Source organism: Pristiophorus japonicus, chromosome 19, assembly GCF_044704955.1.
Source record: "Pristiophorus japonicus isolate sPriJap1 chromosome 19, sPriJap1.hap1, whole genome shotgun sequence".
NCBI classification, from domain to species: domain Eukaryota; kingdom Metazoa; phylum Chordata; class Chondrichthyes; family Pristiophoridae; genus Pristiophorus; species Pristiophorus japonicus.
Window position 1 is genome coordinate 12,677,076 of NC_091995.1, and position 25,859 is coordinate 12,702,934.

General features: G+C 47.0%; 1 protein-coding gene across 4 annotated transcripts in view; it reads right to left on the minus strand.

Moving 5' to 3' along the window:
• Positions 1–12,550: 12,550 nt before the first annotated feature.
• The window catches only part of LOC139229716 (guanylate-binding protein 1-like), a 73,213-nt gene continuing 59,904 nt past the window's right edge, over positions 12,551–25,859 (minus strand). For all 4 annotated transcript variants that reach the window (XM_070861256.1, XM_070861257.1, XM_070861254.1 and 1 more), the window contains exons 7-10: positions 25,511–25,788; positions 19,904–20,116; positions 19,580–19,682; positions 12,551–13,069 (exon numbers count right to left, since the gene is read on the minus strand). In XM_070861256.1, coding sequence (XP_070717357.1) covers positions 12,675–13,069; positions 19,580–19,682; positions 19,904–20,116; positions 25,511–25,788 — 989 coding nt within the window. In that variant the 3' untranslated portion in view covers positions 12,551–12,674. The remainder of the gene's footprint in view (positions 13,070–19,579; positions 19,683–19,903; positions 20,117–25,510; positions 25,789–25,859) is intronic.

Below are 25,859 nucleotides of genomic sequence, written 5' to 3' on the forward strand. Positions count from 1 at the left end.
AGAATTCCAGTCAGTTAGTTAAACATGATTTCCCTTTCATGAATCCATGCTGCGTCTGCTTGATTGCACTATTCCTATCCAGATGTCCCGCTATTTCTTCCTTAATGATAGTTTCAAGCATTTTCCCCACTACAGATGTTAAACTAACTGGCCTATAGTTACCTGCCTTTTGTCTGCCCCCTTTTTTAAACAGAGGCGTTACATTAGCTGCTCTCCAATCCGCTGGTACCTTCCTAGAGTCCAGAGAATTTTGGTAGATTATAACAAATGCATCTGCTATAACTTCCACCATTTCTTTTAATACCCTGGGATGCATTTCATCAGGACCAGGGGACTTGGCTACCTTCAGCCCCATTAGTCTGTCCAGCACTACCTCCCTAGTGATAGTGATCATCTCAAGGTACTCCCTTCCCACGTTCCTATGACCAGCAATTTTTGGCATGGTTTTTGTGTCTTCCACTGTGAAGACGGAAGCAAAATAATTGTTTAAGGTCTCAGCCATTTCCACATTTCCCATTATTAAATCCCCCTTTTCATCTTCTAAGGGACCAACATTTACTTTAGTCACTCTTTTCCGTTTTATATATCTGTAAAAGCTTTTACTATCTGTTTTTATGTTTTGCGCAAGTTTACCTTCGTAATCTATCTTCCCTTTCTTTATTGCTTTTTTAATCATTCTTTGCTGTTGCTTAAAATTTTCCAAATCCTCTAGTTTCCCACTAACCTTGGCCACCTTATATGCATTGGTCTTTGATTTGATACTTTCCTTTATTTCCTTGGTTATCCACGGCTGGTTATCTCTTCTCTTGCCGCCCTTCTTTTTCACTGGAATATATTTTTGTTGCGCATTATGAAAGAGCTCCTTAAAAGTCCTCCACTGTTCCTCAATTGTGCCACCATTTAGTCCTTCTTTCGAGTCTACTTTAGCCAACTCTGCCCTCATCCCACTGTAGTCCCCTTTGTTTAAGCATAGTACACTCATTTCTGACACAACTTCCTCATCCTCAATCTGTATTACAAATTCAACCATATTGTGATCACTCATTCCAAGAGGATCTTTTACGAGGAGATTGTTTATTTTTCCTGTCTCGTTACACAGGACCAGATCCAAAATGGCTTGCTCCCTTGTAGGCTCTGTTACATACTGTTCTAAGAAACAATCCTGTATGCATTCTATGAATTCCTCCTCCAGGCTACCCCCTGCGATTTGATTTGACCAATCGATATGTAGGTTAAAATCCCCCATAACTACTGCTGTTCCTTTTTCACATGCCTCCATTATTCCCTTGATTATTGCCCGCCCCACCATGAAGTTATTATTTGGGGGCCTATAAACTACGCCGACCAGTGACTTTTTCCCCTTACTATCTCTAATCTCCACCCACAATGATTCAACATTTTGTTCATTGGAGCCAATATCATCCCTCACAACTGCCCTGATATCATCCTTTATTAACAGAGCTACCCCACCTCCTTTCCCTTCTTGCCTATCTTTCTGAATCGTCAGATACCCCTGTATGTTTAATTCCCAGTCTTGGCCACCTTGCAACCATGTTTCTGTAATGGCCACCAAATCATACCCATTTGTAATGATTTGTGCCGTCAACTCATTTACTTTATTTCGAATGCTGCGTGCATTTAGGTAGAGTGTTTTCATCCTAGTTTTTAAACCATGATTTTTAGTTTTTACCCCTCCTGCAGCCCTTTTATATTCAGTGGCCCTTTTTGTTTCTTGCCTTTGGTTTCTCTGCCCTCCACTTTTACTCATCTCTTTTCTGTCTTTTGTTTTTGTCTCCTTTTTGTTTCCCTCTGTCTCCCTGTATTGGTTCCCACCCCCCTGCCATATTAGTTTAACTCCTCACCAACACCACTAGCAAACACTCCCCCTAGGACATTGGTTCCGTTCCTGCCCAAGTGCAGACCATCCGGTTTGTACTGGTCCCACCTCCCCCAGAACCTGTTCCAATGCCCCACGAATTTGAATCCCTCCCTGCTGCACCACTGCTTAAGCCACGTATTCATCTGTGCTATCCTGCGATTCCTACTCTGACTAGCACGTGGCACTGATAGCAATCCCGAGATTACTACTTTTGAGGTCCTACTTTTTAATTTAACTCCTAGCTCCTTAAATTCGTCTCGTAGGACCTTATCCCTTTTTTTTTAACCTATGTCGTTGGTACCAATGTGCACCACGACAACTGGCTGTTCTCCCTCCCTTTTCATAATTTTCAGAATTTCCTTAGTTAGCCACGATGGTTATCTCTTCTCTTACAGTCGTTCCTTCTCATTGGGATATATTTTTGTTGAGTTATGAAATATTTCCTAAAATGTCTGCCACTGCTCATCAACCGTCCCATTCTTTAGTCTATTTTCCTAGTCCACTTTAGCCAACTCTTCCCTCATACCTTTGTAGTCTCCTTTAGCTTCGGACCCTAGTTTGAGAACTAACTTTCTCACCCTGCAACTGAATTTGAAATTCAACCATATTATGGTCACTCATTCCTAGAGGATCTTTTACTACAAGATCATTTATTAATCCTGTCTCTCTCATTACACAATACTAGATCTAAGATAGCCTGCTCCCTGGTTGGTTCCACAATGTACTGTTCAAGGAAACTATCCCGGATACACTCAAATGAACTCCTCTTGAAGGCTACCCTGGCCAATTTGCTTTGTCCAATCAATATGAAGGTTAAAATCATCCATGATTATTGCTGTTCCTTTATTACAAGCCTCCATTATTTCTTCATTTATGCTCCATCTAACAGTGTAGCTACTGTTGGGGTGGTCTTGGATCTGGCCTGGAGATGGTGCAGGTTGAACAGGTTTCCACTGCTTCTGTAGTTTAGTTCCACTCCAGCGGGGAGCTTGTTGACTGTGAGGTGGAGCATGGTGACGAGAAAGATTAAGAAGGTTGGGTCGATGACACAGCCCTGTTTGACCCCGGTCCGGACGTGAATTGGGTCTGTGATGGATCCGTTGGTAAGGATCACGGCCTGCATGTCGTCGTGGAGCAGGCGGAGGATGGTGACGAACGTTTGGGGGCATCCGAAATGGAAGAGGACGCTCCATAGACCCTTGCAGTTGACAGTGTCAAAGGCCTTTGTGAGGTCGAAGAAGGCCACGTATAAGGGCTGGCGCTGTTCTCTGCATTTTTCCTGTAGCTGTCGTGCTGCAAAAATCATGTCCGTTGTGCCCCATTGGGGACAAAATCCGCACTATGACTCCCGGAGGAGCTCCTCGGCCACAGGAAGAAGACGGTTGAGGAGGACTCTAGCGACGACTTTCCCAGTGGCTGATAGCAGGGAGCTACTGTCGTCGAGCTACAGTACGCGGTCGACGCCTGCGTCTGCTCACATACAGAGGCCGCACTCCAGGACATAGTCGACGTATTTACTGAGGCATACGAAAGCATGGGCCTTACGCTAAAGATCCGCAAGACAAAGATCCTCCACCAGCCTGTCCTCACTGCAAAGCACTGCCCCCAGTCATCAAGATCCATGGCGCGGCCCTGGACACTGTGGACCACTTCCCGTATCTCGGGAGCCTCCTATCAACAAGAGCCGCCATCAATGACGAGATCCAACACTGCCTCCAGTGCGCCAGTGCAGCCTTTGGTCGCCTGAGGAAAAGAGTGTTTGAAGACCAGGCCCTCAAAACTGTCACCAAGCTCATGGTCTACAGGGCTATAGTAATACCCGCCCTCCTGTATGGCTCAGAGACATGGACCATGTACAGTTGACACCTCAAGTTGCTGGAGAAATATCACCAACGATGTCTCCGCAAGATCCTACAAATCCCCAGGGAGGACAGACGCACCAACATCAGCTTCCTCACTCAGGCTAAATCCCCAGCATTGAAGCACTGACTACACTCGATCAACTCTGCTGGGCAGGCCACAAAGTCCGCATGCCAGACATGAGACTCCCAAAGCAAGTGCTCTACTTAGAGCTCCTCCACAGCAAATGAGCCAAAGGTGGGCAGCGGAAACGCTACAAGGACACCCTCAAAGCCTCCCTGATAAAGTGCAACACCCCCACTGACACCTGGGAGTCCCTGGCCCAAGACCGCCCTAAGTGGAGGAAGTATATCCGAGAGGGCGCTGAGCACCTCGAGTTTCAACGCCGAAAGCGTCCAGCAATCAAGCGCAGACAGCGGAAAGAGCGTGTGGCGAACCAGTCCCACTCACCCCTTCCCTCAACGACTATCTGTCCCACCTGTGATATAGTCTGTGGCTCTCGTATTGGACTGTTCAGCCACCAAAGAACTCACTTCAGGAGTGGAAGCAAGTCTTCATTGATTCCGAGGGACTGCCTATGATGATGATGAGCTACTGTTCGGGGTCCTATAGACTACGCCCACCAGCGACTTTTTCCTTTTATTATTCCTTATCTCCACCGAAACTGATTCAACATCTTGATACTCTGAGCCACTATCATTTCTCACTAACACACTGATATCATCCTTTATTAACAGTGCTACCCCACCTCCTTTACCTTTCTGTCTGTCCTTCCGAATTGTCCAATACCCCATTATATTTAGCTCCCAGTCCTGGTCACCTTGCAACCACGTCTCTGAAATGGCGATCAGATCATACCCATTTGTATCTATTTGTGCCATCTATTTTGTTATGAATGCTACATGCATGTAGACAAAGAGCTTTTAAAGTTGTTTCTTTTTAAACCCTTTTTTCCTGCTCATTTCCTCTGTCCTTCAAACTCACTTTCTACATTTTTGCTTTCTAATTCCAGCTTTACTCCCCTCCCTACTGAATCTATTCTCAGGTTCCCATCCCCCTGCTAAGCTAGTTTAAACCATCCCGAACAGCAGTAGCAACCTCACCCCTGCGAGGATATTGGTCCCGGCTCTATTGAGGTACAACCCGTCCGGCTTGTATAGGTCCCACTTCCCTCAGAAGCAGTCCCAATGCCTCAAGAATCTAAAGCCCTCCCTCCTGCACCATCTCTCCAGCCACACATTCATCTAGCTTGTGGCACCGGGAGTAATCGGAGATTAGTACCTTTGAGGTCCTGCTTCACACCTCCCGCTGAAGTCCCCAATTCAGCCCCACGATATAGAGAGGTGAGTGTGCTCACTCCAGTCATCTCACCCACACCTGTGCAGCTGACAGACCTGGGGATTGGGCCCCCATCCCCCAGTGCTCAGCTTGCCTACCAGGCTCCTGCACAATGACCACGCTGGGTATTAAAATAACAGGGCTCAGTTTGTAACCTCCCCATCACACCCCTCCCCTCCCCACTCTCAACAGGTAAACGCACTGGGACAACTTTAACCTAACCTGCCCGTCAGAAAACTGACGGGATCGGGAGCGACGCTGATTTTACACCCCACCCTGATTTTACTCTCCATTAAAGTTAACGGAGAGTAATATTGACAAGGAGTAAAACCAGCGTTTCACCTGATCCAGTGGGATTCCTGTCCAGCGATTGAGGTTAAGATCACCACAAGCAACTTATAGAATCATAGAAATTTACAGCACAGAAGGAGGCCATTTTGGCCCATCGTGTCCGTGCCAGCCGACAATGAGCTATCCAGCTTAATCCCACTTTCCAGCTCTTGATCTGCAGCCCTGTAGGTTACAGCACTTCAAGTGCATATCCATGTACAGGTTGTACATCTCCAGTCCGGGACTCTTTGGTCCGGCAACATCCCTGGTCCGGCATCATTTCCTGCAGGGGACAGGGGGTGGTTGCAACCTGCACTGTGTCCTGGGGCTGGCTGGCTGCTCCTCTTCCCACTACGTCTGGTGTTCCCTCCTTGGTTGGGACAGCTCGGAGAGGGAGCGAGGAGCATGGCGGCTGACTGAGGCGGCGAAGCTGGGCCTGAAATGCTGTGCAGTAGGCTTCTGCGCAGCGCATGCGCGGAATGCGGCCGGGTCGTTGAGGGGTGGGACTTGCGGCGAAGAGTTAATGCTTTCTGCTCTGCCTTCAGGCCACAAGTGCAAAGAGAAGCCATAAATGTGCGTCACCCTCACTGAAACAAGCTCCAGTCTCAGAGTTGAAAAAAAGGTGCAGGTTTAGCAGAATGTATCCGGGTCGTTGTCAGCAGCGTTGTCACCAGTTGACCTCCAGTGGTTCGGAAAATTCTCTGGTCCGGCACCAGTCAGGTCCCAAGGGAGCCGGAATAGAGATACAACCTGTACTTTTTAAAATATGGTGAGGATATCTGCCTCGACCACCCTTTCAGGCAGTGAGTTCCAGGTGAAAAACTTTCCCCTTAAATCCCCTCTAAACCTCCTATCAATTACAGGCAACTCTCGATTATCCAGGGCCCTCGGGGATTGGGCTATTCCGGGTAAACGATTTTGCCGCTAGGGCGAGTGCACGTACTTGCCGGGAATGTTTGGGTCCCAAATTTATACTTTAATGCTAAATTAACTTACTGGAGTCAACGACCCCTCCCTCAAATCAATGTTGAAACTAGTTAGAGCACCAACTCGACGAGCCTAATCCCCAATCCTTCGGCAGTCATCGGTCGGCGGAGAAAAAGCCCAGACAAGCCAGACGGTGCCAGCATGCAGGGTCCCCAGATCCTGCCTAGAAACCCGAGGTCATTCCCCGCTAGTGCCGCGAACAGGCCCAGCGGCATGGCTGAAAGGTGAAATGGCCAGTCTAAAGACTTCAACCGCTGGAGGTCGAATAAGGCGCAGCTTTACTTACCCCCGAGGCCGGGCGGCACCCTCAATGGCGGACAGGTGCAGAAAGTGGTCAGCGCAGGACTGTGTGTGGGGTGGGTTTAATGGTCGTGTGCGGGGTGGGTTTAATGGTTGTGTGCAGCTGTACACGGGACAGAATCACAGTTTTTAAAAAGTGCCGTTGCAAAGGGTTCTCCGTTAGATCTGTGTACGGATAGAGAGTTGCCTGTACTTTGATTCTATGCCCCTTGGTTGTTGAATTCTCTTCTAAGGGAAATAGGTCATTACTATCCACCCTATCTAGGCCCCCCCAATAAGCCTCCCCTCAGCTTCCTCTGTTCCAAAGAAAACAACTGCAGCCTATCCAATCTTTCGTCGTAGCTAAAATCGAGAAACATCCTCGTAAATCTCCTCTGTACTCTCTCCAATGCAATTACATCTTTCCTGAAATGTGGTGACCACAACTGCGTGCATCTATGGCCTAGCTAGAATTTTATACAGTTCAAGCATAACCTTCCTGATCTTGTATTCTATGCCTTGGCTAATAAAGGCAAGTATTCCTTCTTAGCCACCTTATCTATCTTCCCTGCTACCTTCAGGGATCTATGACATGCACTCCAAGGTCCCTTTGTTCCGATGCACTTCTCAGTGTCCTACCATTTAATGTGTATTCCCCTGCCTTGTTAGCCCTCCCCAAATGCATTACCTCACACTTCTCTGGATTAAATTCCATTTGCCGCTGTTCTGCTCACCTGACCAGTTCATTGATATCTTCCTGCAGTCTACAGCTTTCTTCATGATCAACCACAGGGCCAATTTTTGTATCATCTGCAAACTTTTTAATCATACCTCCTGCATTCAAGTCTATATCATTGATATATACCATAAAAAGCAAGGGACCTAGTACTGAGCCCTGATGAACCCCACTGGAAACAGCCTTCCAGTCACAAAAATACCCATCGACCTTTGCTTCCTGCCTCCGAGCCAATTTTGGATCCAACTTGCCACTTTGCCCTGGATCCCATGGGCTTTTACTTGTCTGGCATGTAGGATCTTATCAAAAGCCTTGCTAAAATCCAGATAGACTACATCAAATGCACTACCCTCCTCAAAAAATTCAATCAAGTTAGTCAGACACAACCTTCCCTTAACAAATCCATGCTGACTGTCCTGGATTAATCCGTGCCTTCGCAAATGAAGATTTAACCTGACCCTCAGAATTTTTTCAATAATTTTCCCATCACCGAAGTTAGGCTGACTGGCCTATCCCTTTTATCGATCTCCGAAGTGGGAAAGATGATCAGATAGGAGAAGCTACATTGGGGGTAATTTTAACCTGAAAAAATAAAACATACAAATAATCTCGAGTTTGTCATTTTAAATGTTTTATTTTATAATTTGAACTAAACCCATAAACTAGGGTTCATGATTAAATGTAATGAAACTCGAAGGGTTAAAACAATCATAGTAAATCTGCAGACAGTTTTACACAATTTAGGGAAAACCAATATTGAAAGGAGAGTTTATTGCTACAATTAATAGTCAAGCATGCACACTTTAAACGGAACCCCCCGGACAGGGTGGGCAGTCATGGACAACAATGGGCAAGACAGGGGAAAGGGTGCCCTAGAGGGAAATCTATTGGCTCAGGTAGCGGAATTGGTAGCCCTTACCAAGGCATTGAAACTAGCAGCAGGAAAAAGGGTCAACATATACACTGACAGCCGGTACGCCTTCGGAGTGATGCACGACTACATGACTGCTTGGAGGAGGCGGGGATACGTGACTTCGGGAGGGGAACCCATTAGGCATGAAGAGATAGTCAAGGGATTGGTAGAAGCTTCCCTCCTCCCTCAGGAATGTGCAGTAATAAAAATTAAAGTGCACTCAAAAATCACAGACAGGCACCAGCAGGGAAATGCCTGGGCAGACGAAGCTGCCAGACAGGCAGCTGAAGCAGACAGGACCCCGATTGGCTCATGTGTCACCCAAACAGAAGAAATAAACATACTCAAGGTACAGGGAGAATCCACCCCGCAAGAAATAAAAGGATGGGAACAGAACGGAGCAAGAAAGGGGGCGGATGGAGTGTGGAGGAGAGATGACAACGTGGTGGCCCCGGAATGTCTCCGACAGAATCTATTGGGTCTCTACCATGGGCACACCCACACTGGTAGGACTGGCATGATAAACTCCATGTCACGATGTTGGTGGTGGGAAGGAATGGGGAGAGACGTAGAAAACTATTGTAGGTGTATAACCTGCGCAAAAAACAACCCAGGAAAAAGGATACAGGTCCGACTGGGACACCAACCTCGCCCAAAGGGACCCTGGGAAGCCCTACAAATAGATTTTACCGGGCCACTGACCAGCCAGAGGGGAAAAATGTACTGCCTGGTAGTAATAGATCAATTTACAAAGTGGGTAGAAATCTTTGCCACCAGGAATTGCACCGCCGATACAGTGGCTAAAATCCTGGCTGGGGAAATAATACCCAGGTGGGGATGCCACTGCAGTTGGACTCAGATCAAGGTACACATTTTACAGGGAAAGTCATGAAACAAGCCTGTGCCCTGCTAGGGATTAAACAAAAATTCCACATCCCGTACCATCCGGAATCGTCCGGATTAGTAGAGCGGATGAATAGGACCCTAAAAACTGCATTGGCCAAGGCAATCGAGGAGACCGGGAAGGGGTGGGTGGAGTTACTTCCACGAATCCTAATGAAATTAAGAGCCACCCCAAACCGAACCACTGGACTGACCCCCTTTGAGCTAATGACAGGCAGAGCTATGAGATTGCCAGAAGTATTAGTATCTGGGAGTGAGGACGTAGGACCCTACAAGAACAAGATACGGAGGTTCGTCATGGAGCTATGTAAACAGCTGCATGGATTACGAGCGCAAGCTAGGGATCAACAAGCCATTAAAGATTTAGAAAGGGATACGAAGGAACAAAGTGTTCAGGTACCCACCATAGGGAGCCAGGTCATGGTGAGGTTGAATCCCGAGAGACCCGGACTCTCACCAAAATGGACCGGTCCCCACCAAGTGATCATGATCAGCGACACATGCGCTTGCATAGATATGGGGGGTATTGGTAGATGGAAGCACTGGACCCCGTTGAAACGATTTGGATCTTAACCAACCGGTGAACACCGGAAACGTTGTGTTTTACAGGATCCTATTCCTCCTTGGAGCCGGGACATCATCCGACGAAGGAAGCTACAGATCCCAAGGCCTATACTATAGAACATCTGAAACTATTAACTGTGATTCGAGAGCCTTAGTGGTGGTAGCCGGTACAACAGTAGATTTAAATTGCAGCATTGGACTAACAGGCATAACTCAATTCAACCCGGATGTCAATCGACATTGGGGGTGGACCAATAACCAGGGCATAACAGTAATAGTAAACGAGACCGCAGTGTGCTTCGTGCTAGAGAAGAAATGGGGAAGTTGTACTCACAGGGAGGCGGCACAAATAAGGTGCACGCCTGTCTTTGCCCAATTCTCAGGGAGACCTCAACCAGGGGATACCAGTTGGAGAATAAGTCCGGCCTTCCCGTGTGTGGGTACAGATCAGTGGTGTTGGGACATTCGAGTCTGGAATAGATCCACCACCATTGCTCCAACAACCACTCTGGAACTACAACTCTTTATAGTACCACCACACACCCCCCTCCCACATGCCCATCCATAAAGTCACAGGGGGATTAGTAATAACGAAATCGAAGAAGATACATTTTGGGGTGTGGCAACAGCTACTTACGGTGGTCCTAAACCTAACGGACATCATCCTTCCTAGCTTCTGTGGGAATGAGACTATAAGTCTGTACCAGAATCTGACTCAGAATCCTTGAAGGCCCGGAATCCACAACCATGAGATTCAATACCAGAAAAGGGATAGAACGAGGTCGAACGAAGAGGGATATACTGGAAATGCTGGGCACGGGTTACACTGCGGGCCTTGCGACAGTGAATACCATAGACTTGTATGCAATAGACGACAGGGTAAATACCTTGAAGCAAATCTTGAGGGGTGTGCTGGGAAGGGACATGGATAACCAAGTCCTACAAGCGCGGTTGGGAGATGGCGCGGAAGGAGAACTGTTGCAGGTGGCCCATACCTTGCAGAAACATGCCAAGACAATAAATTTGATCCACGCAATGGGGAACGATATCAGTAAACGATTACAAGCTGAGATAGTTTGCTCCGGGTATGGGGCCTGGATATTAAATGAGGTACAACATAATTTGGAGCAACTCCAAAATGACTGGCCTATCCCTTTTATCGATCTCCGAAGTGGGAAAGATGATCAGATAGAAGCTACATTTGGGGTAATTGTAACCTGAAAAAATAAAACATACAAATAATCTCGAGTTTGTCATTTTAAATGTTTTATTTTATAATTTGAACTAAACCCATAAACTAGGGTTCATGATTAAATGTAATGAAACTAGAAGGGTTAAAACAATCATAGTAAATCTGCAGACAGTTTTACACAATTTAGGGAAAACCAATATTGAAAGGAGAGTTTGTTGCTACAATTATTAGTCAAGCATGCACACTTTAAAAAGGATACTGTGAGCAGTTGCTTTGTTGCATAATGCCCAGATATTTTGGAGGTACAGTCCCCACCAATTACATCATCCACACTTATCCCAGACACCTGCCTATATCGAGAAAATAGCGCTAACCGCAAGCGTCAATCGCAAAAGCGCCGCTTATAACATATTGGGCGCACTGACTATTTCGGGCACCTCGATAATCCCCCTGCCGTTACTGTTTTACAAATCTTTGCTATATTTAGTCAAAGTCAGATCTTCAATCCGCTGTTCACACCTGGTTAAAGTGGGATTGCCTTAATCATGAGATTCTTTGGTATTGATTCAAATGCAACAGCCAACAATTATAAGAGGCAGTTGCTAAGGACAGCTTTCAGGCATTCTGCACCAAGTTGGTTACGTTCAACCAAGACCTGCTGTGTTATTCCCACAACCTATTTGGTTATATCGCCCACAGTGTAGCATAAGCAAATCGTGTTAACAACAGCCCGCCCGATTTAGGCATGGGGGCTGTATCCATATACTTCTCTGTTGCCCCACAACCTCCCCCCGTACCCTCCACCCTCACATTCTTAAAAATAATCCTGGCTATAGGCTGAATTGTAGGAGACACTTGGAGCACCACTTCCAATTTACTGCACGCATTTACGGTGTAATTAGAGCAGAACTTTATTGTATCGAAGCAAAAGCAGGGCCTATGCAAAAAATGATTTCTCCCAGGTTGTGCCAGCCAGATGTCCAAGCATAAAACAGAGCACCAAAGGCTGACTGAGACACACCAACAGGATTCCTCCCTTTATAAAGGGCAAATTTCTGAGGCCAGTCAACACATTGTATGTCTTCAATTAGATCTCGGCCTAGGAGCTCAGAGACACCAGGGCTAAGCTTGCCATGAAAAAGTAACGTAGAGCAATTGGTGATACTAGAGGATGGATGTTGAGATGTTCATGTGTTATTTCTCAGTCCCTTTTTTAAAAAAAAACTGAAGCAATAAAAGCCATTTTGAAATGAATGGGTTAAATGGTGAGACAGCTTGCCTCCCCGCTACAGAACCACCCGATATTCATTCCATTGATTTCAACAGTATGAAAAACAGGCAGGTTATGTCACGGGCACGTGAATGGGTCCCTCCCCCCACCCCCGCCCCCTCCCACTCCCTCCCCACTCCCGCCCCCCTCCCCCTCTCCCCACCCCCACCACCCCCACCCCGTCCTGCCCTCCCACCAACCACCCCCCATCACACCCCACAACCACGCCCCCCATACAACCACCACTGCCCTGACCCCCAACCCCCCAACTACCTCGCGCCTCCCCAACTTCCTCCCGCAGCCACCCCCAGTGCCCACCAATCGTCAGATTATTGCCCAGGTAGTGAAAACTAAAATCTACCCCAAGAATTCATGTGGCAGAACTGTACATATTCTGACACGATAGTTACATGTACTGGAAGATTATTTATTGGCCATCAGTTTCATGGTTTTATGTGATGAATAAGCAGTAACTGCCGTTTCTAGTACACCTTGAACTACTTTAGCCACCGTTGCCCAAGCACTAGATGTGTCAGCAGACTGCTGCTTCTTTAATAACTCAATCTCTCCCTCCATTCTCTGAGCTTTCATTTGAAACTGGTTCTCCATTAATTCCTTCTGTTCTTTCAATTTGCTGTCCAGTACCATCTGCTGTTCTCTCTGCAAGTTCTCTCTTTCTTCCTCCATCTTTAGCTTCAGGTGTTGGATGCTCTCTTCATAAAACATCTTATCGTTGTCCCGTATCTTCTCTATGGCCTTCACTTCCTCTTCCCGAGCCTTTGCCTCTTGTTCGGCCTTGGCAACTCTCTGCTGCTCAACTTCAAAAGTAGAAAAAAATGACTTAGTAATTATATTTACACACATGCGCAATCATATGCACATACAAACATGCTCACTCACATGTGCACATTCATGAGCACAAGCACCTTCATAGATAATGTCTTAATTCTCTAAATTTACTGTTGCATGTATTCATTTTGATGCATCATTTTTATTACTGATACCTTCCTTTGAGGGGACCGATGATCAATGTCACCAGGACATCTAGCAATTGTGTATGTATCTGTGGTGCTCAGGTTATTGGCTCGAACAAACAGTTCGCGACTCACGTGCTCTGTCATGTTTATAACCTTTATGTAACAACACTGCAATACTGTATACACCTAAGAAATGCACACCTTGACCACAGCGGGTGAACTTGTGGGAGACACTCCTCTCACCTGGTCATTCAGGTATATAAAGGGAGGTCCCACGCAGGGTCATCACTTCTTGGTCCTGTGAATAAAGGTTCAGGTCATAGTGTGACCTTGTCTACAGAATGTGCCTCGTGTGGATTTGTAGCAGTGTGTAAGGATATTACATTGGCGATGAGAAACAGGAATCAACGAATCACGAGAATGGCCACCGGTAGCACAGATGAACGGTATTGTGTTGGTGAGGACTGGGACAATTTCATTGAGAGGCTTCAGCAGAGTTTTGTCATGAAGGACTGGCTAGGAGTAGCAGCGGCCGACAAGCGAAGGGCGCATCTACTGACCAGCTGTGGACCTAAGACTTACGCGCTCATGAAAGACCTGCTTGCACCCGAGAAGCCGGCGGACAAAACGTTTGAAGAACTCAGCAAACTAATCGGCAAGCACCTAAAACCAGCGAGCAGGATACATATGGCCCCTTCACAGATTCTATACCCACCGACGTCGGGAAGGACAGAGCATACCGGACTTCGTTGCGGACCTCCAGCGCTTGGCAAGCCTCTAAGTTCACAGATGCCTGCAGAGGGGAGATGCTAAGGGATTTCTTTATTGAGGGCATTGGTCATGCTGGGATTTTCAGAAAGCTAATTGAGACCAAGGACTTGACCTTGGAAGCAGCGGTATTGATGGCTCAGACTTTTTTGGCAGGGGAGGAGGAAACCAAGATAATATACGCACGCAACCCTGCATGGATCAGGGGGTCAAAATCATGAACGCGACTCAGAGCCCCGCAGGCAGGCAAGGGCAATTTGACACACCCCAGGCAGCAACAAACCCCAGAGAGGGCCCTCAATAGAGACAATGGCAGGTTGAACAGACATTTACGCCATCAAAGTGGACAATACGTCCCGTGATGGGGCCATTGACACCCATTAACAGAGTGCTCAAGAGCAGTCAAAAGGACAATCAGCGAGGAATGCCCGGTAACAGCTTTTTTGTTCACAACAATGGGAATCTCAGTTCATGCTAGAGGTGTGGGGGCAGACATGCTGCCAGGACTTGCAGGTTTCAGCAGTTCATCTGCAGAAATTGTAACCTCAGTGGACATTTAGCCAGAATGTGCAGGAAGCCTGCAGCGAGGCTAATTTACAATGGACCAGAAGAGGGGTCTGCGAGGCAGGATGACACTTGGGACAAAGCAATGGACGCTGAAGTTCAGCGGGTTCATGTGGCAACCATCCACAGCTCATATACCAAAATGCCACCTATGATGATGAAAGTCCTATTGAACGGCATCCCTGTACGCATGGAGCTGGACACGGGGGCCAGCCAGTCACTCATGAGTGTCTAACAATTCGAGAAACTATGGCCACTCAAAGCCAGCAGACCCAAACTAGAAGGCATCGACATACAATTACGGACGTACACCAAAGAGATAATTCCAGTGCTAGGCAGTGCAATGTTGGTGGTCACACACAATGGATCAGAGAACCGACTGCCGCTCTGGATTGTCCCGGGCAATGGTCCCGTGCTGTTGTGGAGGAGCTGGTTAGCCGAGATGAACTGGAAATAGGGGGATGTGCACGTCATTTCATCTGTGGAGCGAAGTTCATGCTCACAAGTCCTACAGAAATTTGAGTCACTATTTCAACCTGGCGGCGGGACGTTCAAAGGTACCAAAATAGTAATACGCATCACCCCGGATGCCAGACCATACACCACAAAGCCAGAGCTGTGCCGTATGTGATGCGGGAAAAAATTGAGAGAGTGAGTTGGACAGGCTACTAAGAGAGGGAATCATCTCGCCAGTTGAATTCAGCGACTGGGCAAGCCCCATCGTTCCTGTCCTAAAAGTGGATGGCTGAGTCAGGATCTGTGGCGACTACAAGGCCACTATCAACCGGGTGTCCCTGCAAGACCAATACCCGCTTCTGAGAGCGGAGGACCTCTTTGCCACGCTAGCAGGCGGCAAGCTGTTCACCAAGTTGGACCTCATTTCAGCCTACATGACCCAGGAACTGGCCGAAGAATCTAAACTACTGACCACCATCACCACGCACAAGGGACTGTTTGTTTACAACAGGTGTCCGTTTGGCATTTGATCAGCAGCTGCGATTTTTCAAAGAAACATGGAAAGCCTGCTCAAATCCATTCCTGAAACGATCGTATTTCAGGATGATATCCTCATCACGGGTCGAGACACCGAGGAACACCTCCACAACCTGAAGGAGGTGCTACGCCGACTGGATCGGGTAGGCCTGCGACTCAAGAAGTCTAAGTGTGTGTTTTTGGCTCCCGAGGTCGAGTTTCTGGGCAGGAGGGTTGCTGCAGATGGGATTCGGCCCATCGAATCCAAAATGGAGGCGATTCGAAGAACGCCCAGGCCCTGCAACACATCGGAGTTGCGTTCATTTTTGGGACTCTTGAACTATTTCGGGAACTTTCTGCCGAACTTAAGTGCATTGTTGGAGCCGTTACACATGCTCCTGCATAAGGGTTGTGATTGGTTTTGGGGGGACAGTCAGGAACGGGCTTTCAATCGGGCGTGGAACCTACTTTGTTCGAATAAGCTGTTGACCCTGTACAACTCCTGTATGAAATTGGTTTTGACATGTGATGCATCGTCCTATGGGGTTGGGTGCGTGTTACAGCAGAGTAATGATGAAGGCCAACTCCAACCTGTGGCTTATGCCTCCAGGTCGCTTTCTCAAGCAGAACAGGGATACGGGATGGTTGAAAAGGAAGTACTCGCATGTGTCTATGGGGTTAAAAAGATGCATCAGTAGCTCTTTGGCAGGAGGTTTGAGTTAGAAACGGACCACAAGCAGTTAACATCCCTGCTGTCTGACAGCAAAGCTGTCAATGCCAATGCGTCAGCTCACATACAGCGATGGGCTCTCATGCTCGCTGCGTATGACTACACCATACGGCATCGACCAGTCACCAAAAATTGCGCCGACGCGCTCAGCAGGCTTCCTCTGGCCACCACTGAGGGGGCAGCGGAGCAAAGCGCTGAGATGGTCATGGCCATTGATGCTTTTGACAGTGCAGGCTCCCCCATCACTGCCCGCCAGATCAAAATCTGGACTAACAGAGATCCCCTCTGATCCTTAATTAAGAAATGTGTCCTGACTGGGGATTGGGCACCCGCACACGGAGCATGCCCCGAGGAGGTCAGACAGTTTCATAGGCGGATGAATGAGATCTCCATCCAAGCTGACTGCCTACTATGGGGCAGCCGGGTAGTCATGCCCCAGAGGGGCAGGGAAGCATTCATCAGGGAACTCCACAGCGAGCACCCAGGCATCGTGCTGATGAAGGCCATTGCCCGGTCACATGCATGCTGGCCGGGAATTGACTCAGACCTGGAACACTGTTCGCAGCTGCACGACGTGCCCCCAAGGAGGCCCCATTTAGCCCGTGGCCCTGGCCCACTAGGCCATGGTCACGTATTCACGTAGACTACGCGGGCACGATCATGGGAAAGATGTTTCTCATTGTGGTTGATGCGTACTCGAAATGGATCAAGTGCATCATTTTGAATTCGTGCACGACATCCACCACCGTGGAGAGTCTACATGCGGTCTTCGCGACCCACGGCTTGCCAAACATCCTTGTTAGCGATAATGGCCCATGTTTCACTAGCTACGAATTTCTGGAGTTCATGTCGGGTAATGGCATCATGTCAGGACAGCACCGTCAGGACAGCACCGTTCAAACCGGCCTCCAATGGTCAGGCGGAACGTGCAGTCCAAATCATAAAACAGGGCATGCTCCAGATTCAAGGTCCCTCCCTTCAATGCTGCCTATCGCGCCTCCTGCTGGCCTATAGGTCCTGACCGCACTTGCTCACGGGGGTCCCGCCCGCGGAACTACTTATGAAACGTACACTCAAATCTCGGCTATCCCTCATTCATCCAGTCCTGTCCGACATTGTTGAAGGCAAGTGCCGGTCCCAAACCGAGTACCATGACCACAATTCAAGGGGGAGATGTATAGAAATCGATGACCCTGTATTTGTTCTCAATCACGCTTTGGGCCTCAAATGGCTTGAGGGTACTGTAATAAGCAAAGAGGGGAATAGGGTCTTAGTGGTCAGACTTAACAATGGGCAGATATGCCGCAAGCACCTGGACCAAGTTAAAAAAAGGTTCAACATGGACACTGAGGAACATGAGGAAGATCATGAGATGGTGCTCACACCACCGCCAGTGAGTAAACAACAAGAACATTCAGCAGCATGCACAGTCCCTGCGGCCAGCCCGGAAAAACCAAATTCACCACAGGTGACTGACACGCATGCCAAGGCTAGTCAACCGAAGCCCCAACTGCGGCGCTCCACGAGGGAGCGTAGACCGCCTGAGAGACTTAACCTATGATCCCAATAAGACGTTGGGGGGGGGGGGGGGGGGGGGAAAAAGAGGTGACGTCATGTTTGTAACCCTTTATGTAACAACACTGTATACACCTAAGAAATGCACACCTTGACCACAGGGGGTGAACTTGTGGGAGACACTCCTCACCTGGTCATCCAGGTATATAAAGGGAGGTCCCACGCAGGGTCATCACTTCTTGGTCCTGTAAATAAAGATTCAGGTCATAGAGTGACCTTGTCTACAGAATGTGCCTCATGTGGATTTGTAGCAGTGTGTAAGGATATTACATGTTCAACTGTTGCCGATTCGCAATCTTATATTTAAAATTGAGCGTTTCTTGACCGAGCAAGTATGGAGAAACGGTTTCCTCTGGCAAGTGGGTCAGTGGCCAGAGGTAACTGATTTTAAAAAAGTAGAGGGGAAATGTCTTCACACAGAGGGCTGTTAAGATCTGGAATAAACTACCTGAAAGTGTGGTGGAATCAGATTCCATCGGAACTTTCAAAGGCAATTGGACATGTACTTGAGGAAAACTAATTTACAGGGTAATGGGGAGAAAGGAGGGAGTGGGACTAATTGAACAGCTCTTTCAAAGAGCCGAAACAGGCACAATGGGGCGAATGGCCACCTTCTGTGCCGCAAGATTCTATGGGGGCAAACTCCGGAGCTGGCACTTTTACCGCCTGCCGCGGAAGTCCTGTCCCTGACGCGCAACTGCCCTTACTGCCCCTGAAAGAAGGCAATGTCCCATGCTCCACTTTCTTTAGGTGCGGGTCGTGGGCCGTTACTGGGAGGAAAGTTCAGTGCTACGTGGCCCCTCCTCTTCGATAAAAGCGGAGGGTTGCAGCGCACTCTGCATCGCCTCCGATGGCCTCCAGTGAGCCACCTCGGCAGCGTGTGACCAGGCCAGCAGCCCAGCACCCAAGACGGAGAGTCGGCCGACAAAGAAAGCTGGTGACCCGGGGTGCGCTGGTGCCCTCCCCGTTAATCACCGTCCCGAGTGCGGATGCTGTCCAACTTCCCAACCCGCTGGGGAATTTCCGGCCTGTGGCATTGCGGTGTCGCTGCGCACGGCTCTGACATCATCGGCCAGTGGTTGCTCGATGGCCCAGGGCACTAACCGCGAGGCGCACCGCTCCGGTGGCAGTGCCTCCGCATGCTTCTAGGCAATTTCCCGGGAGGCAGTCGCGCCCCCTCCCCCAGGCGAAAACTCTCTTGTATTCTGGAGGGGCAAACAGGATTTTAAAAAGGGGCCCTTTCACCTCCTATAATTCTACTGCTATTGCTACTGGTACTTCCGACTACTAGCACTAGTATTACTGCTGCTACTGGGACGACATACATTTATATAGTGCTTTAACATTGACAAATGTCTCGGGATGCTTTAAGGAATTTTAAAAAACCTGGAAACCGAGCCAAAGGAGACATTCTCCTAGTCATTGTCCAGTGATCCCTGGTGCCAAGTGCACGTGCGTAGATGTTGAAGGAGAACAGGACTGGGCTCAGCTCTGATGCTGTCTTTGGTTAAGTTGACTCTGATGAAGGGGCCATACCTGAAATGTTAACCCAGTTTTCAGCAGATTATGAGGAGCCAGTTGTGTATTTCAAGCACTTTGCGGTGTTAATCGCTGACTGACAGGTTTTTCCCACTTTTATCACCACTTCCGCCTCCTATACAGCAGCAGCTCCTGTACGTTAAACTGCTTCATATTTAACCCTTTGATTACTTCCACCAGCTAAGTTACAGTAATTTCCTTACCCAGCAGTTCTTTATCCTTGTCTGTCAGCATTTTGTCAGCCTGTAGCACGGAATCAGCTTCCGGAGTTTTCCGTTTCATGAATTCATTCAAGGCATCTTCAGCCTGTGGGGGTGGGGAATTTAATATACAATTAAAGAAATGTTGGGAGGGGAAAAGTTAATTGCGGCAAGCATGTTCACTGATGTATTACTGAGAAGAAGCAGTTTCTTTTTCAGCTTAACGGAGCTACCGATGAAGGTAGAATTTGGAGAGGAATTGAGTTGGTGTAAAATTGGAATCTGTTCCCTGATCAGAAAAGAGCCAAATGGGTGAATAGCATTTACCTTATTCCCCTTTCCAGCGGTGGAGTCAAATTGCAGAATCACCTTCTGGCGATCCTCGTCATACAGTTGATAACCACCGGGGCGAGCGTAAAACCCCTCTCGCAGTTTCTTCCCCATCTCGCTGGACAAGGACTCCAGCAGGTTTGTGCACATCTCCATGGAAGCAGCTTTATTCTTGTCACAAAGCTCAAAATAATGCGTTTGCAACTCAGCCTGGCAACAACAGGAAATGCAGAAATGGTAACCAAATCTAAAGACAACATTGGAGCAGGTATTTGAACGTTTGTGTCAAGTTAGCCTAAAATACTAATAACTTAAAAAAAAACTGAATGCCTGAAAATCCACAGCAGGTCAGTAGAGAGAAAACATAACTTCGGCAGTACCATCATTAATAATCAAGATAAACAAGTGGGAAAAGTTGTGGTGGGGAAAGAGAGATCTGTGAAAACAACTTCAATAGCAATCACAAATGGGGAAGGTGAATAATGTGAAACCTGCTTGAAAGGAAAGTAGGAGATTGTTAAATGATAGAAGGAATCCTCACTGGTGTTGGGCACACTAGTTAACAAAATATAGCATGCAAATATCTAAGTTAGCGAGAGACCTATGCTGGAAAAACATGGAGATGATAGAAGGTTGAAAAGAAGCAGCCTGCAAATGCAGGCCTGGAACCAAACTTGGTGGAATAGATTCCCAGCAAAAGCTGACAAGGTGGATAAATGCCAGGTTAGGAATAGGATGGCTGGTTATACGGCGTTAACAGTTCAGGTTGTTGAACTTTCATCAGAACTGGAAGAAGTTAGAGCTTTACCAATTTATAAGCAAGTACAGAGCCAGGGGAAATCGAGGATGGGGAGGGGAAAGAACACCTCCTCTGGATCCATCTTTTGTTTCTTTACTTGTCCCATTACCACCCATTTTGTCTTGCACCATCATTCCTTTCGTCATTTAATTACTCTTTCCCTCCCTTCCCTCTTTTCCCCTCTTGTTCTGCACTTGCTTGAAAACTGTTACATTTCTAACGTCTTCCAATTCTATTGAAAGGTCATCGACCTGAAACGTTAACTCTGATTCTCTCTCCACGGATGCTGCCTGACCTGCTGAGTATTTCCAGCATTTTCTGTTTTTATTTCAGATTTCCAGCTCTTGCGAACATAAGAAATAGGAGTAGGAATCGGCCATTTGGCTCCTCGAGCCTGCCCCACCATTCAATAAGATCATGAACACAGCTCCACTTCCCTGCCCGCTCCCCATAACCCTTTATTCCCTTATCGCTCAAAATCTGTTCATCTCCGCCTTAAATATATTCAATGACCCAGCCTCCACAGCTCTCTGGGGCAGAGAATTCCACAGGTTTACAACCCTCAGAGAAGAAATTCCTCCTCATCTCAGTTTTAAACGGGTGGCCCCTTATTCTGAGACTATGTCCCTTAGTTTTAGGTTCCCCTCGGAGCGGAAATATCCTCTCTGCATCCAACTTGTCGAGACCCGTCATTATCTTATGTTTCAATAAGATCACCTCTCATTCTTCTGAACTCCAATGAGTAGAGGGCCAACCTATTTAACCTTTCTTCATAAGTCAACCCCCTCATCTCCGGAATCAACCTGGTGAATCTTCTCTGAACTGCCTCCAATGGAAGTATATCCCTCCTTAAATACGGAGACCAAAACTGTACACAGTACTCTAGGTGTGGCCTCACCAATACCCTGTACAGTTGTAGCAAGACTTCGCTGCTTTTATACTCCATCCCCTTTGCAATAAAGGACAACATTCCATTTGCCTTCCTGATTACTTGCTGTACCTGCATATTAACTTTTTATGTTTCATGCACAAGGATCCCCAGGTGCCTCTGTACTGCAGTATTTTGTAAGTTCTCTCCATTTAAATAATAATCTTTTTTATTTTTCCTGCCAAAGTGGATAACCTCACACTTTCCCACATTATACTCCATCTGCCAAAGTTTGCTCACTCAGTTAGTCTGTTTGATCGTCATCATAGACAGTCCGTTGGAGTCAAGGATGACTTGCTTCCACACTAAAAATGAGTATTCAGGTGACTGATGAACTCACTTTAAATGATGGAAGATGCCTGTGCGTGAATTCTTTTAACGTGGGGTGGCCGTTGCACACCAGCCTGTCTACATCCCTTGGCAGATTTTGTGTCCTCCTCACAACTTGCTTTCTCACCCATCTTTGAGAAGCAAAAGATAGAAAGGAGAAAAGTAAAAGTGGAGGGCAGAGAAACCCAAGGCAAAAAACAAAAAGGGCCACTTTACAGCAAAATTCTAAAGGATCAAAGTGTGTTAAAAGACAAGCCTGAAGGCTCTGTGCCTCAATGCGAGGAGTATTCGGAATAAGGTGGACGAATTAACTGCGCAGATAGCAGTTATCGGATACAATGCGATTGGCATCACGAAGATATGGCTCCAGGGTGACCAAGGCTGGGAACTCAACATTCAAGGGTATTCAGCATTTAGGAAGGATAGACAGAAAGGAAAAGGAGGCGGGGTGGCGTTGCTGGTTAAAGAGGAAATTAATGCAATTGTAAGGAAGGACATTAGCTTGGATGATGTGGAATCGGTATGGGTGGAGCTACAAAATACCAAAGGGCAGAAAACGCTAGTGGGAGTTGTGTACAGGCCACCAAATAGTAGTAGTTAAGTTTGGGACAGCATCAAACAAGAAATAAGGGATGTGTGCAATAGAGGTACAGCAGTAATCATGGGCGACTTTAATCTACATATTGATTGGGCTAACCAAACTGGTAGCAATGCGGTGGAGGAGGATTTCCTGGAGTGTATTAGGGATGGTTTTCTTGACCAATATGTTGAGGAACCAACCAGAGAGCTGGCCATCCTAGACTGGATGATGTGTAATGAGAAGGGACTAATTAGCAATCTTGTTGTGTGAGGCCCCTTGGGGAAGAGTGACCACAATATAGAATATAGAATTTTTTATTAAGATGAAGTGTGACAAAGTTAATTCAGAAACTAGGGTCCTGAACTTAAGGAAAGATAACTTTGACGGTATGAGGCGTGAATTGGCTAAATTAGACTGGTAAATGATACTTAAAGGGTTGACGGTAGATAGGCAATGGCAAATCTTTGTAGATCATATGGACGAACTTCAAAAATTGTACATCTCTGTCTGGAGTAAAAATAAAATGGGGAAGGTGGCTCAACCGTGGCTAACAAGGGAAATTAAGGATAGTGTTAAAATCAAGGAAGGGGCATACAAATTAGCCAGAAAAAGCAGCAAACCGGAGGACTGGGAGAAATTTAGAATTCAGCAGAGGAGGACAAAGGGTTTAATTAAGGAGGGGGAAAATAGAGTACGAGAGAAAGCTTGCCGGAAACATAAAAACTGACTGCAAAAGCTTCTATAGATATGTGAAGAGAAAAAGATTACTGAAGACAAACGTAGGTCCCTTGCAGTCGGATTCGGGTGAATTTATAATGGGGAACAAAGATATGGCAGACCAATTGAACAAGTACTTTGGTTCTATCTTCACAAAGGAAGACACAAATAACCATCCGGATGTACTAGGGGACCGAGAGTCTAGGTGAGAAGGAGGAACTGAAGGATATCCTTATTAGGCGGGAAATTGTGTTAGGGAAATTGACGGGATTGAAGGCTGATAAATTCCCAGGGCCTGATAGTCTACATCCCATGGTACTTAAGGAAGTGGCCCTAGAAATAGTGGATGCATTGGTGATAATTTTACAGCAGTCCTATGGACTGGAGGGTTGCTAATGTAACACCACTTTTTAAAAAAGGAGGGAGAGAAAACGAGTAATTATAGACCGGTCAGCCTAACATCAGTAGTGGGGAAAATGTTGGAATCAATCATTAAGGATGAAATAGCAGCACATTTGGAAAGCAGTGATAGGATTGGTCCAAGTCAGCATGGATTTATGAAAGGGAAATAATGCTTGACAAAACTTCTGGAATTTTTTGAGGATGTAACTAGTAGAGTGGACAAGGGAGAACCAGTGGATGTGGTGTATTTGGACTTTCAAAAGGCTTTTGACAAGGTCCCACACAAGAGCTTGATGCAAAATCAAAGCACATGGTATTGGGGTTAATGTTCTGACGTGGATAGAGAACTGGCTGGCAGACAGGAAGCAGAGAGTCGGGATAAACGGGTCCTTTTCAGAATGGCAGGCAGTGACTAGTGGAGTGCCGCAGGGCTCAGTGCTGGCACCCCAGCTCTTTACAATATACATTAATGATTTAGATGATGGAATTGAGTGCAATATCTCCAAGTTTGCAGATGACACTAAACTGGGTGACGGTGTGAGCTATGAGGAGGACACTAAGAGGCTGCAGGGTGACTTGGACAGGTTAGGCGAATGGGCAAATACATGGCAGATGCAGTATAATGTGGATAAATGTGAGGTTATCCACTTTGGGGGCAAAAACGCGAAGAGAGATTATTATCTGAATGGCGGCAGATTAGGAAAAGGGGAGGTGCAGCGAGACCTGGGTGTCATGGTTCATCAGTCCTTGAAAGTCTGGCATGCAGATACAGCAGGCGGTGAAGAACGCAAATGGTATGCTAGGGGATTTGAGTATAGGAGCAGGGCGGTCTTACTGCAGTTATACAGGGCCTTGGTGAGGCCCCACCTGGAATATTGTGTTCAGTTTTGGTCTCCTAATCTGAGGAAGGACGTTCTTGCTATTGAGGGAGTGCAGCGAAGGTTCACCAGACTGATTCCAGGGATGGCTTGGCTGTCATATGAGGAGACTGGGCCTTTATTCACTGGAGTTTAGAAGGATGAGAGGGGATCTCACAGAAACATATAAGATTCTGACAGGACTGGACAGTTTGGTGCAGGAAGAATGTTCCCGATGTTGGGGAAGTCCAGAACCAGGGGACACAGTCTTAGGATAAGGGGCAGGCCATTTATGACTGAGATGAGGAGAAACATCTTCACTCAGAGAGTTGTTAACCTGTGGAATTCCCTGCTGCAGAGAGTTGTTGATGCCAGTTCATTGGATATATTCAAGAGTAAGTTAGATATGGCCCTTACGGCTAAAGGGATCAAGGGATATGGAGAGAAAGCAGGAAAGGGTACTGAAGGAATGATCAGCCATGATCTTATTGAATGGTGGTATAGGCTCGAAGGGCCAAATGGCCTACTCCTGCACCTATTTTCTATGTTTCTATGTATCAGCAAACTTGGCTACATTACACTCGGTCCCTTCATCCAAGTCATTAATATAAATTGTAAATAGTTGAGGTCCCAGCACTGATCCCTATGGCACCCCACAAGTTACCATTTGCCAACCGGAAAATGTGTTGGCTGGTTGTATGTTTTTTTTTAGACTGAAGTAATTTAGTCCTCCATGTACGATGCTGTGCTGTGGTGGGGGTGAGGAGTCAGGCCTAAATAGTGCAAAATGTGAGGGTGGATGAATATTTGATCATCTTCAGGGGATCAGAAAGTATTTTAGCAGGCCGATTTCCCGACAAGGGTCCATAATGAGGCCTTGTGAACAGGGTATGTAGAAGAAGCAGGCTTTTGATAGGCTGAATGGCCATTCCAATTCCATGCTTTTTTTAATGTCCTTATTTGATTTTCTAAATGCGAGCTAGATTCTCACCACCAGTTGCTGGTAGTACGCCTGATCACGGTCATTGAAGGAGCGTCGCATGAAGAGGTCGATGGCCTCTTTCCGACACAGTGTGTGCATCTCTGCCAACTTTTCGGTTTCAGTTGGTAACTTTGCCATCAGATTCATCTGTTGTTGGTAGTTTGTCAGGGCATCTGCGAGGGCCGCTGTATTTTCAATCTTAGCCATACTGGTGACGGCATCACCTACACAAGGTACCGTCCCACTGGCAATAGTGTCGACGTAGGTTTTAGCTAAGATCGCCAACTCTGCAACAAAGTACAGAAGAAAGAGTTCATTATAGAACATTTATAATTATAGATGTTTAAAAAGGGGGTCT